This window comes from Tamandua tetradactyla, chromosome 10 (genome assembly GCF_023851605.1).
Source record: "Tamandua tetradactyla isolate mTamTet1 chromosome 10, mTamTet1.pri, whole genome shotgun sequence".
NCBI lineage: Eukaryota > Metazoa > Chordata > Mammalia > Pilosa > Myrmecophagidae > Tamandua > Tamandua tetradactyla.
The window spans coordinates 93647356-93661738 of record NC_135336.1 but is presented as its reverse complement, the minus strand read 5'-3'; the positions used below and the strand labels follow the sequence as shown (position 1 = coordinate 93661738).

Here is a 14383-nt window from a genome sequence, read left to right as displayed (position 1 = left end):
TTAATTCTCAGCAGATCCTGTCCCTTCACGGTGTGGTTGGGACAGAGGTTAATGTAGAAGGCAGGCTTAAGCTTTTTCTGTTTTCAACCCCTGGTGTCTGAATTCTCTGAAGGAAGACCACCACTTGAGCTAGGCCCTGTCCCCCCACCCTTTTCTTGTGGATGATGCACACTTTAGGGGATTATCTCCTTCACTTGACTCATTACTTTGTCACACACCTATCTTAACTCTGCCCATGTCTGGGCCAGAAATGACTGTTAAAAATTCCTGAGGTTTTCTCTAATGAGGTACTTAGAATAGGTTTTTTTTTTTTACTTTTTGTATTGTATGGTATAACATATATGAAAAGCAAAGAAAGAAAAAAGCAATTGTTTTCAAAGCATTCTTCAGCAAATAGCTACAGGACAGATTCCAGAGTTTGTCATGGGCTATCATACCATCTTCTCATATTTTTCCTTCTAGCTACTCCAGAAAATTGGAGGCTGGAAGGAATAAATGTTTTTCTTTATCATCATATTAGGTGTTTTTTTTTTCCTTTTTTATAAAAATAACATATATAACAAAAAACCAATACATTTCAAAGCACATCACAACAATTAGTTGTAGAACAGATTTCAGCATTTGCTATGGGTTATAATTCCACAATTTTAGGTTTTTACTTCTAAGCTGTTCTAAAATACTGGAAACTAAAAGAAATATCAACATAATGATTCAGCAATCATACTCATTTGTTAAACCCTGCCTTCTTTGTATAACTCCACTGTCACCTTTGATCTTCCTCTCACACTTTATGGGTATTTGATCTATGCCTGTTCTAGTTTTTCATGTTGGAAGGGGCTGTCGATAATATGGGATAGGGGATAGAACTAGTTGATGCTCTGGAAGGGCTGGCCCCTCTGCATTTCAGGACTTACATGGTCCAGGAACCCATCTGGAGGTTGTAGGTTTCTGGAAAGTTACCTTAGTGCATGGAACCTTTGTAGAATCTTATATAATGCCCTAGGTGTCCTTTAGGATTGGCTGGAATAGTTTTGGTTGGGGTTCGGCAAGCTATGATAGATAGCAATGCCTAACTGAAGCTTGCGTATGAGTAACCTCTAGAGCAGCCTCTTGACTCTATTTGAACTCTCTCAGCCACTGATAATTTATTAGTTATACTTCTTTCCCCCCTTTTGGTCAGGATGACATTGTTGATACCAAGGTGTCATGGCCAAACTCATGCCTGGGCATCATCTCCCATGTCACCAGGGAGACTTTCACCCCTGGATGTCATGTCCCACGTAGCGGAGAGGGCAGTGGTTTCAACTGTGGAATTGCCTTCCCTGTTTTTAATAATTGAGGCACCCAGAGAAGCACTGCTGCCTGTATTTCTAAAAGAGGGTGAATTTTTAGGCAGAGGCATTCTACTGTCTCCCTAGAGTGCTGGCAAATCCAAAGCAATGTGCTGCCCAAGGCTCTAGGTCACTAGTACCTAATGTGACCAGTTCCCTCACTCAAAACTAGAGACAAGTAGGCAGGACTCATTTTTGCTTTATTCCATTGAAGAGCCCTGGCTTCCCCAGGGGGCAGCCACAAAGAGCAGGGGTCTGACTGCGTCATGGGGAAAAGGCTGCTTGGATTCTCATTTCTCAGCAAACAGTAAGGATGGTGTGGGATATTCTCTAAATTGCAGGCTGTGTGGCATATGACATTTATTTTGGAGAGTCCTGGGGTGCCTCGAAGAGCTATGTGGTTGTTTTCCAGTAGCTGAAAGGATTTAAGTAGTGAGTGGGTAGACTTATTTAAGCACTATGGACAGAGGTAAGCGGTTTTAAATGAAATAAAAGTCACAAAGGCATCTGCCTCCAGCACCTGGCTGGTAATTGAGCTGTTTCCCAGGAGAGTGCTCCTGGGTGAGAGGATAGCGCGGATCAATTTCTCAGTATAGTACAGCAGCTGGTGTCCTGCAGATAGAGGTAGAATGTCTCCTTTCTCTGCCCCTCTCCACCCTCCAATGCCAGCCCCAAGCTGCTGCCTGAGTTTCTGCCTCCTTCACCTCACTCAGCTTCGTTACCATCCAGTATAAATGTGGCCAGCTCATCTGCAGTCTACCAGCAGGGCCCCTGGAATGCCACGGGAAATGGGAGAGGAGTATGTTTGTTTAAAGAGAAAATTAGTGACACTTAAAAGAGTCTTTATCTGTCACACAGAAGTACTTTATAAGCTAGCAGTGGCCTCGATTCAGCTAATCCTTCATCTCTGGGTGATTTATTCTTGAAATAAGGCCCACTTTCCTCCCATCTGTACATAGTATATAATATGCTTTATAGGATACTGTGTCAATTTAAAAATATTATGTACCCCAGAAAAGCCATGTTTTAATCCTGATCCAGTTTTGTTGGGGGCAGCCATTTCTTTTAATCGTGATTCAATATTGCAGGGTGGAAACTTTCAATTAGATTATCTCCACGTGATGTGGCATGCCCAACTGTGGGTGTGGCCTTTTGATTAGATGGAGTTGTGATTCCACCCGTTCCAGGTGGGTCTTGATTTGTTTACTAGAGTCCTTTAAAAGGGGGAACGTTTTGTAGAAACTTCAGAACAGATGCAGGTGTTTGGAGAACAGAGCTGACAGAGCTGAGAGAGCCACTCTGGACCCAGGCGTACGGACATGCAGGGCCCAGCAGACATTGCCATGTGTCTTCCCATGAGATGTTAAGCAAGCTAGACCTGGAGAGAGCCAAGAGAAGCCAAGAGATGAAAGCCAGCCCCAGAGAAGCAAAGTGATGAACCCTCACAGGAACAGAGGCTGAAAGCAATGAAGTCTAGGAGCAAGGGACCTGCAGATGCCAGCCACATGCCTTCCTAGCAGACAGAGGTGTTCTGGATGGCATCAGCCTTTCTTGAGTGAAGGTAACCTTAATTTGGACATTTTCTCAGCCTTAGAACTGTAAACTCATAACTTAATAAATTCCCTTTTTAAAAGCCATTCCATTTCTGGTATATTGCATTCTGCAGCTTAACGAACTAATACAGATACATAAACTTGATTAAAATGCTCCTCTCCTCATATATGACTCCTGAATTAGACAATGTCAGCATCACACAGGGTCTAGTAGGGTTCTAGTGGACTCCTTCTTTTCCTTCTGTAACTGTATAAATCTAAATAGGAAGCAGGTCTCTTTTCTCCTTCCAGTAAGCCCTTCATTGTATTGATCAGGGGTCAGCAAACTTTTTCTGTAAAGGGCCAGGTAGTAAATATCTTAGGCCTTGAGGGCCAGTCTCTGTCGCAGTTATTCCGTCTTGCAGTACGAAAGCAGTCATGGACAATACATAAGTGAATGAACTTGGCTGAGTTCCAAGGATACTTTATCCAGGGGTACTGAAAACGTGAAATTCAAGTAATTTTATGTGTCATAAATATTTTAATTTTTTCCCCAGCCATTTAAAAATAGAACAGTTATTCTTAGCTAACAGGGTGTACAAAAAACAGAGCTGGTTGGATTCGGTCCATAGGCTGCAGTTTGCCCTGTTAGGGAATATTTATAAGATTGCCTCCAACTCAACCATTTTATGTCAATGTACTTAGCTTGATTAGAAATTCAAGTCCCAAGTTAGAGTAGGTAGTAATCCCATTGATTAGTCACTTATTTTACTAAGTAGACAATGGTATTTCTTTTTGGAAAATACTATAAAAAAGAACCAATATAAAAACTCAGAAATGGACAGCACAATACTACCCAATTGTAATGCAATTATGTTAAAACACTGAATGAAGCTGCATGTGAGGTATAGGTTTTTTGTTTTTGTTTTTTTTGTTTTTTTTTCTTTCTATTATTGTTTTAATTCTTATTCTGTTGTCTTTTTATTTCTTTTTCTAAATCGATGCAAATGTACTAAGAAATGATGAATATGCAACTATGTGATGTTATTAAGAATTACTGATTGTACATGTAGATTGGAATGATTTCTAATTGTTTTGTTAATTCTTTTTTTAATTAATAAAAAAAAAAAAAAAAAAAAAGAACCATTTTATTTTTTGTAAAATACTGGTAGAAAGGAAACTTACTATTACTTACTAGAATCATTCCTGGTCTTTCCCCTGGCTGAAAGTACAGCCCCAGGCCTACTGAGAATGATTTTGTGTCAAAATGGTGAAGACCTCAAGGTATTTTTTCTACACAGCTTCAGTGGGTATGGACTCTTGAAGCCCAGTTTGGTGTTAGGGCCCCTCTCCCCTATAAGGATATAACCTTGGGCCTGGTCCCCGGGAGGCACCTAGAATAGCACTGACCCTGGGCTTGGGATCTGAGTCTGTCATTGACTTAAGCCACTTTCTGTGGCATAAGAGGGGGCTGCTCTCTCTGTGTCTGAACCATAGTGCCCTCCTGCCCCAGGACACTAGATAGATTTCTCCCTGAAAAGCAGTCAGCCTTTTTAGAATCTGGTCTCCAGATGCCAGCCGGCTTGTCCCTGACAAGCTATATCCCCTGCTTCTAAGCAGGTGTGTGTGGATGAGTTTCCTTTCTGGTAGAACCGAACATTCCTCCTTCCTGTTGAGCCCAGACTTAGTCTGTTCTCTTTCTGCTACATTCATGTCCTCTTCCCTTCACAAGGCTTCATTCCAGTGGCCCAACAGAGGAAGTTCTTCTACCTCAAATTTTCCAAATGACCCAAGGGGAAGTCTTTGTGGTTTCCATCTACTGACTTCCTCCAAACCTGTCCCAATTCAAGGTACACCAAACAGAGAAAACAGATGTCTCCCAAGAGGACTTGAATATATGGAGTTATTGGACAATGGATGGGTTTCCATTTAACTCTTGCCAGCCTGGACAGCAGGGGTACACAAGGCTTAGAAAGTTAGGTCAACAACTGCCTTGTTCCAGCATGCTCTCAGAAGGAAGCATGGTGGTTCCAACTAGTGCTGGAAACTTCCTATACGTACAGTCTGCTTTTCTTCTTCTCACAAACCTAACCTCTACCCATTGTCCCACTTAATACTCCCTAGAATGGCTATTAAAAAAAAAAGTTGCTGGGACTGTCAATGGTGCAGCTACCAGGGAAAACAGTCTGGCAGTTCCTCAAAAAGTTAAATACAGAACTATCATGTGATCCAGCAATCCAACTTCTAGTATATAATCCACAGAATTGAAAGCAGGGACATGGACAGATGGACACCAATGTTCATACCTGCATTATTCACAATAGCCAAAAGACGGAAGCAACTCAAGTATCCATCAACAGATGAGTGGATAAACAAGATGTTGTATAGACGTACAATGGAAGTTCTGGGACATGCCACAATGTGGTTGAACCTTGGAGACATCACATTGAGTGAAATAAGTCAGACATAAAGGGACACATAGTCTATGAGTCTACTTGTAAGAAATAAACTCATAGAGACAGAAAGTAGAGGGCAAGTTACCAGTGGCAGGGAGTGGGGAGGAAAAATGGGAGTGAATGCAGAACAGGTGCAGGGTTTTCTTTTTGGGTGATGGAAAAGTTTTGGTAATGAATGGTTGTGAAGGTAGCACAACATTGTGCGTGTGATTAAAATCACTCGATCGTATGCCTGGGAATGGTTTGTCTGGGAAATTTTATGTTATATATGTTTCAACAATTAAGAAAAAAAAAGAATAAAGATGCTAAAGAGACCATGATGAATGAATACAATACATGATTCTGGACTGAATCTAATAATGGAGGAGAAAAGGCCCAAAAGAACAATAAAAAAACCCAAAAACAAAAAACCCCAACCCCCCAAACTGGAATATAGACTCAAAGCTCCTATCAACATTAAATTTCTTGAATTGATAACAATACTTAAAGTGCTCATATAAGTGAAAATCCTTGTTGTTAGAAAATGTACATGGACGTATTAAGTGTTCAAGGAGCATGATGTATACAGCCTATTCTCAAGCGTTTAGAAAACTGATGGATGGATCGATCGACAGAATGACACAACAGATGTGGCATAATGTTAAAAAGTTGGTAAATCTAGATATCTGAGTAAGAAGTATTATTATTCTCTGTATAGGTTGTACATTATTTCTACAACTGTCCTGTAAGTTTGAAACTATTTCAAAATAAAAAGTTGAAACAAAGATAAGGCCACTGGTAGGGTCATCTTTCTAAAAAGACCTTTTAAAAAAAAGCAACTGTGCCACTGTGTAAGAGGCTAAGGTTAGAGACATGGGGGTCCGATATACCTCCTTTGAACGGAACAGCCCACCAGCACAGGTGGCATCAGATAACTGGAGCAGTCAGTGGAGGTCAGTTTTGTCCACTGGCCATGTCTCTTTAATGCCCCCAATCCCCTGCCGGCATCAGCACAGTGTGACTCATCACACATAAATGAAGGCTAAGAAAATCCCCTTCCATAACTTTTTGAGGAATCAAGTGACATACTCAGAACGTTCTTGCTGAGTTGCCAGTTTGGTTTTTTTTGCGTGGGCAGGCACCGGGAAACGAACCCAGGTCTCTGGCAAGGAGGGCGAGAACTCTATCTGCTGAGTCACCATGGCCCCCCCAGACAATGATTTTTAAAAGTCGAACTCTGCAAAAAAAAATAGGACCAAAAAAGGGGAAGCAAAGTAGAGAGAAAAGACTTCACATAGACTTTTCAAAGAGTTAACTATACAATCTTTCATTTCAAGCTTTAAAAAAAGAAACAAACAAAAAACAAAGCTTAAATTACTAGGAAAATATATACAGAATTGACCACATTTTAAAAATTGGACTGGACATGAGGACTATCCTTTGTTTGGGATAGGCCGGGAGAGATGACATGATCTGCCTCAGTTTCCCCAGCTCACTTGCCAGAGTCAGCAAGAGAAGCCTTTCTCCCGGCCGCACAGCCCTAACCAACATTGGAAAAAAAAATATCAGAGGTGAGGCTCAATTGTGTTGTCCAAAAATAATTACATACTTTTTTAGTGTTTACAAAATACCTTAATTATTCTGGGTTATCTCTACAGAATCATTCTAGGAACTTGTACGCTTTAGAAAATTCTTCAAGAAAAACACCAAGCTTGTCTCTCCCAAAGACCCACGGCCTCTCCCGAGACATGGCCTCTGGAGCGGCGGGGGATGGAAGACTAGCTATAAAGTCCAAAAAGGATTATCAGCAGCCGCACTGGCTCAGTGTCCTCTTCCCGGAGGCTGGGAGCCTGGACCAGTACTTTGGTTCAAAGTCCTTTGGAGAACATCTTCTTGCTCCTTTTCTGGAAGGGTGATGACAGCTACAGGGCCACAGTCCTCCTCTGGTGAGCTGCTTCTGTCCAAGGCCTCTAAAATAGGCTGAGTCGGGTCCTTTAAATACTTGAAAAGGGCAGAAAACCAAAGTCATGTTAACTGAGGGGTTCAAACTACCAAAACTTTTTAACCTTATTTTTAGTTGGCACATTATGTTTTATTCAGGTATAACTCCCCACCGTGTCCACTGATGGAACTTTATAGAACATCTAAAACGTGAATATCCCTCCAGCCTCACATTGTCAATAACTTTAATTCTAATCAAAGAACCAACCAGATTTATGCCTCAAAAATCTAAAAAGGCATCACTGAGGAAAAGCACATTCTTGTTGGCTGCACTCAGTGGATTAATCTGAAAGCATCTCTGCAACTATAACTTTTCAGTGAAGGAGGAAATGGGAACTTTTGTTCACTTACAGTGGGGGAAAAAGAGGGAAAGTTCATGAACATTTTTTCAGCCACCACATCTACTGGTGTGTTTCTATCTTCACACAAAACACAACAAGCAGAGAATCTGGGCACAAGGTTCATTGGCCAGCGCAGCCTGGGAGAAAGTCAGAAGCCACGGCCCTTGACTGAAAATGAGGTTTTTGTGGCACCAAACTTTCGATTTTGCTCTTTCTACTGCTTCAGGCTCAGCCCTCAGTTCACCAGCATGCCAAAGACCTGGTGCCTAAATCTTAGAAATGGTGAAAGATACTGGCATGCAGTGAGCACTAGCCGATTAAAAAAGGAACAAAAACGAATCACATGTACTTGTGAAACCTCAAAAGTCTAAGTGAAACATGATTCATTATTTTCATGTAACTTCCATGACCTTTGGTAAAATTTTTCACACTTTCCCAGGAGAGTGAACTGAAAGAACTTCTGCTTTAAATTCATGCCCCAGAGGAAGAGCTCGTGGTAAATTCTTTTATTGGGGTCCCACTGGTAGTTCTACCATGGGCAAGGGAGAGAGTTACTATATTATTTGGGGACAATATTAACCAGGGATGTTCTAGTAGGAAATGTAACATATATGTAATTCATATAACACCCGTGCACTTTAAACATATCATGACAGAAGAAGGAAAACAGGTGGCCCTAGTTTTTTCTAGCAGTGCCATCCTGTATTTACCAACTTTGTCCTGACTTAACTTCTCTTCATTCTAGATATAACAGAATAATATTTGTTTCCAATTCCTTTACCCCTATATGACTGAAGGACAAGGAAAAACCCTCCAGAAGTCAACCCCCCTTTTTAAAAAATATTTATTATGAAATATAACACCTATCCAAAAAAGCAATAAATTTCAAAGTACATTGTAACAAGTAGTTACAGAATAGATTTCAGAGTTTAGTATGGGTTACTGCACAGTAATTTTAGGTTTTTACTTCTAGCTCCAGATACAGGAGAATGAAAGATATCAATATAATGATTCAGCAGTCATACTTATTTGTTAAATCCTATCTACTCTGTTATAATGCTCCCTGCTCCTTTATCCTTCTCCCAATCTTTAGGGGTATTTGGGCTATGCCTATTCTAACTTTTTCATGTTGTAAAGGGCTGTTGATAATATGGAATAGGGGGATGGAACTAGTTGATGTTCTTGGAGAGGCTGGTCCCTCTGGGTTTCAGGACTTATCTGGCCAAAAACCCATCTGAAGGTTGTAGGTTTCTGGAAAGTAATCTTAATATGTGAAACTTCTGTAGAATCTCAAATGGAGCCCTAGGTGTTCTTCAGGGTTAACAAGAATGATTTTGGTTGGGGTTTGACAAACCCTGGTAATTAGCAACATATAGCTAAAGCCTGCTGTGATAATTAAGTTCAAGGGTCAACGTGGCCAGGTGAAGGTGCCTACTTCTATTGCTGTGGACATAAGCCAATGGCATGTGAACCTCATCTGTTGCTGATTACATCTGTATTCAGCTAGAAGGCGTGCCTGCTGCAATGAAAGATGTTTGATTTAATTGGCTGAAAGCTTAAATGAGAAAGCTCAACGTAGCACAGCCCAAGCAGCTCAGCATATCTCAGCACTTGCAGTTCAGCCCAGGCCTTTGGAGATGCAGAAAGGAAACACCCCCGGCCTGGAGAGAAGGCCAGCAGAGATCGCCCTGTGCCTTCCCATGTAAGAAAGAACCTCAGTTGAAAGTTAGCTGCCTTTCCTCTGAAGAGCTACACATTTTTAACTAAATAAATCCTCTTTTATTAAAAGCCAATCCATCTATAATCTAGGAATGCCTAGAGTATATAATGATGACTAAATGTACAAATTGTAAAAATGTTTTTGCATGAGGAAGAACAAAGGACTGTCATTACTGTAGGGTGCTGAAAATAGATGATAATTAATATTTTAAAATTTCAACTTATGTGTGAGATTAAAGCAAAAAATGTTTATTTGGTACAAAATTTATATTTTGACTAGTGCATTTCCTAATATAACTTATGTAGATAGCTTGATTGAACACCATAAGTACATGGAACCTTGAGTAGGACATGAGATTTTGTTGGTTTGTCCAGACTGATGCCCTGATAAATCCCAAAGTGATCTGATCAGTGAATAAAAAAGTATTTGCAAAGTCCCCTTCGGAGAATGGTGAGAACGGGGGAAAATTCAACCTCCCCAAGTTGAATTCTTGATATTCTCACAAGCAGTGTAGACAACCAAAGCTATAGGCTGAGCCCCCAGTCTTGGGGTTTGTTCATATGAAACTTAACCCCACAAAGGATAGGTCAAGCCTACTTAAAATTAGGCCTAAGAGTCACCCCCAAGAGAACCTCTTTTGTTGCTCAGATGTGGCCTCTCTCTGCAGCCAACACAGCAAGCAAATTCACCACCTTCCCCCTGTTTACGTGGGACATGACTCCCAGGGCTGTAGACCTTCCTGGTGACGTGGGACAGAAATCCTAGAATGAGCTGGGACTCAGCATCAAAGGATTGAGAAAAACCCTACAATGAGCTGAGACTCAGCATCAAGGGATTGAGAAAACCTTCTCGACCAAAAGGGGAAAGAGTGAAATGAGACAAAGCGTCAATGGTTGAGAGATTCCAAACAGAGTTGCGAGGTTATCCTGGAGGTTATTCTTACGCATTAAGTAGATATTGCCTTATTATTCAAGATGTAATGGAGAGGCTGGAGGGAACTGACTGAAAATGTACAGCTGTGTTCCAATAGCCATGTTTCTTGATGATGATTGTATAATGATATAGATTTCACCATGTGACTGTGTGATTGTGAAAACCTTGTGTCTGATGCTCCTTTTATCTACCTTGTCAACAGATGAGTAGAACATATGGAATAAAAATAAATAGGGGGAACAAATGTTAAAATAAATTTAGTTTGAAATGCTAGTGATCAATGAAAGGGAGGGGTAAGGGGTATGGTATGTATAATTTTCTTTCTGTTTTCATTTTATTTCTTTTTCTGTTGTCTTTTTATTTCTTTTTCTGAATTCATGCAAATGTTCTAAGAAATGATCACGACGATGAATATGCAACTATGTGATGATATTGTGAATTACTGATTATATATGTAGAATAGAATGATCATATGTTAAGAATGTTTGTTTCTTTTTTGTCATATTTTTTAAATTTAAAAATTAACAAAAAAAGTTTTTTAAAAAAGCCAATCCATTTCAGGTGTGTTGCATTCTGGTAGCTAGCAAACTGGAACACCTGTGTAAGAGTAGCCTCCAGAACAGCCTCTCAAATCTATTTGAACTCTCTTAGCCCCCGGTACCTTATTTTGTTACATTTTACCCCCTTTGGGTTATGAAGGTGTTGTTGATCCTGTGGTGCCAGGGCCAGGCTTCCCCTGAGAGTCATAGCCCACGTTGCCAGGGAGACTTTCGCCCCTGGATGTCATGTCCCACGTAGGGGGAAAGGCAATGATTTCACTTGCAGAGTTGGGCTTAGAGAGAGGCTACATCTGAGCCACAAAAGAGGTTCTCTGGAAGTAACTCTTAGGCATAACTACAGGTAGGCTAAGGTTCTTCACTAAAGAAACAGGCTTCACAAGAGAAAGCCTCAAGACCAAAGAAGCCAATAGTTCAAAAAATCTCTTTTCTCAGGTAGCATCTGAACCAAAGACTGTCCTGTGTTCTCAGAAGACTGGACTGCCCTCAAAGCCTTGGGGTGGGAGTGGGATGGAGGGCTGGAGCTTGGCAGAAGAAACAGACTTTTCACAAGAGCACTTCCACTATTTTTTCTCAAGTCCTTTAAAGTACTAGCAGCATGCACTAGCACTCATGGTGTGCAAGGCCTTACGCTTGGAGCTCTGAGGGCATTTCCTCTTCTCTTCCCAAGGGCACACAGTCCGATGCAAAACTCACACTTTCATTCCTATCTCCATGGCTTTCACAAAGGGAGACATCTCGCCTCTGCATCCTCCTGCCAGGCATCGCTAGGGTCAGGAGAGGGACCTGCTGTGGCCCACCTCCTGGCTGGGCCAGGCAATCTGGTGCCTTTTTGTTTTTTTTTTGGTGTGCTGTATGGCGGGGTCACATTTCATTATTTTCCATGTGGGTATCCTGTTATGCAGTACCATTTGTTGAATTTTTGTTTGTTTGTCTTTCGCATGGGCAGGCACTGGGAATTATTTCTTTGTTTTGATTATTTGTTTTGTTTTGGGGGGAAGTGCATGGATGGGAAATTGAACCGGGCAAGAATTCTACCTCTGAACTACACTTGCATCCTCCAATCCGGTGCCCAAATCTCCATGTCCCCCGTTTTGTCCACACTTTCTTGTTAGAAGAGACTGGGGGCGGGGGGCGGGGCAGTGGACACCGACATGTGGACACACATACCTCTTCGATCTGTAAAGGGATCCTTGGTGGAGACTGAAACCAGTATTTCACCAGGCCTCGGTATTTCAACACCAGGAAGAAAAAGGCCCCTGTCAGCGCCAGTACCAACAGCAAGGTCCCCAAAAAGATCAGTATGGCTTGTTGGAGCTTAGTAGAGGCTAAAACGATGACCAAAAAGAACATGATGGTCATTCCACTCATAATACAGGTGTCAGCTCATTTTCCCTCTCCCACTTCTTAAATGGTATTTATGTCCCAGTAAGAGGGACAGATCCCCCCACCCCTTGCCCCACACCACCTCGTATATTTAAATTATTAACTAGGAAAGGCAATCCTGTGACAGAGCAAGTAGGTCTTGGCATAAGCTCTTTATTTCTGCAGTTATGTGCCTTCTGACACCCCCTCCTTTCTCTGTCTCCCAACTCCCACCACCCACTAACTTGAAATGGATTCCCCAATTTCACTATTTTAGGAGCATTCTTTTCCCTGGTCAAAAAAGACATAAGGTATATTTTACCATTTGCTGTTGTTTCATAGCAAGATATGTTGCTCAAATGTCCAGGTCTAATGATGTTTTGATTTGACCAAATTAGTTCTGCTTTGACTCGTAAACAATATTCTCTTAAGGGTTTTAAGCCATCCAACAGAATGGAGTTGCCCATGAAAGGTCCTTTAACCTAGTTAAAAAAAACACCAAAAACCACACATGTAAATCGCCGGAACAGTCATATTCGTGCACTGTTAGCTTTTCTAATTATTTCCTATTATTCAAAGCTAACACATAACTAAAGAATAAGATGACATCATTTTTTTAAACTTTTCATTTTGAAATAATTTCTAACTTACAAGACAGCTGCAAAACCCAGAGAGAGAACTCCAACATACAACCCCTACCCAGACACCTAGACCCACCAACTTTAACATCTCCCACATCTGCCGTAAGAAGATGCAGTTTTGAAAGAGTCACCGGATTGCAGTGGGCAGATCTGAAGTGTGAAAACTGGGAAGTGGGGTGATGGAAGATGCAGCTGACAGCATGGCGGCGCCCCCAGCCTCTGAGGGCCCATGCTAGCAAGAGAAGGTCCTGAACCAGAATTTAGGAAATCCCCAGTTCTAGACTAACATTTTCTCCTTTAAAATGAACAGTTTGTATTTCATAGTTAATCTAGTATAGATACTTCAAAACTTAGTCAACAAGCAGATGAAAAATTATTCTAGGAAATAATGGTCCTTTAATTCCTCAACCTGCTTTTAGTTTTAATTGAAACATGCTGATTCCTCCTATGTTTGGTCAAATGACCTTTGCAATTTCCTTTATTAGGACACAGTTGGATCTCCAAACCCCTCTCCTTTCCCGCTGCTGCCTTCCAGCAGGCTGCACTAACTACATCTGAATCTCTCCACGAAGGGTTCCCTCCCATCCTTGACAAAGCTAGCTTTGCTCTACAGGGAAAGGAGAAAAGGATACACCATATTATGGCAACATAAGAGTACTCATAAAGAACTGTTTTTTATTTATTTTTTATTTTTTCTGAGATCCAACAGAATATGCTACAACCATTTGAAAAGGTGGTGTAACATACACTCAATAGCATGGAAAGATGAAGCTGCTATACTATTGGCTGGAGTAAGATCTTATTTTCAAACATACAAAAATATTTATATTATTTATGAATAGTAGGGTGATAGATAACTCCTAATTCTATTTTCTTCAGTTTAATGTGACGGAATGCCAGGGAAGAGGAAAATAATTTTTGCTCATGATGCCTCACAAAGCAATTTTAAGGACAAACTTCCTTTTAGCTATATTTCAGCAGTCAGTTGGTATTTCAAAAATTTAGAATCACAGACGGTGTAGATCAGACTCATTAGCAGGCCCGAGATGGTTATCTTTAGGAAGGCCAGCTCTTGAGGTTGGTCCATGGTGGCAGTATTCCCACCACTCTGACCGCTAAGAGTGGCTCGCCAAGGCTAAGCTCTTCATTCAAACAACGTGGTTTATGCTGAACACCTGCTTTTCTCCTAGAAGTTTGAAATTTTGGTATGTGCCAGGTACAGGCTGCCTACCTGACTGGACCCCAATAAAAACCCTGGGCACTGAGTCTCTAAGGAGCTTCCCTGCCGACAATCTTATACGTATGTTGTCACCACTTGCTGCTGGAGGAATTAAGTGCATCTTTGTGGCTCCCTGGGAGAGGATTCTTGGAAGGGTGTGCCTGGTTTCCTCTGGACTTCTGTGAAAAGAACATTTTGCTAGCTGACCTTGAGAAAGTTACTTAACCACTTGGCATTCCTCTCTGTGAGACAGGTTGGAATAAAGATTAAATGAGATGATGTATGTAAACTGCCTGGTACAGTGCCAG

General features: G+C 41.2%; 1 protein-coding gene across 1 annotated transcript in view; it reads right to left on the bottom strand.

Moving 5' to 3' along the window:
• Nucleotides 1-6609: 6609 nt before the first annotated feature.
• The window catches only part of IFNGR2 (interferon gamma receptor 2), a 30760-nt gene continuing 22986 nt past the window's right edge, over nt 6610-14383 (bottom strand). The window contains exons 5-7 of the mRNA XM_077117502.1: nt 12538-12697; nt 12021-12178; nt 6610-7299 (exon numbers count right to left, since the gene is read on the bottom strand). Of these exons, the coding sequence (XP_076973617.1) occupies nt 7120-7299; nt 12021-12178; nt 12538-12697 (498 nt within the window). The 3' untranslated portion in view covers nt 6610-7119. The remainder of the gene's footprint in view (nt 7300-12020; nt 12179-12537; nt 12698-14383) is intronic.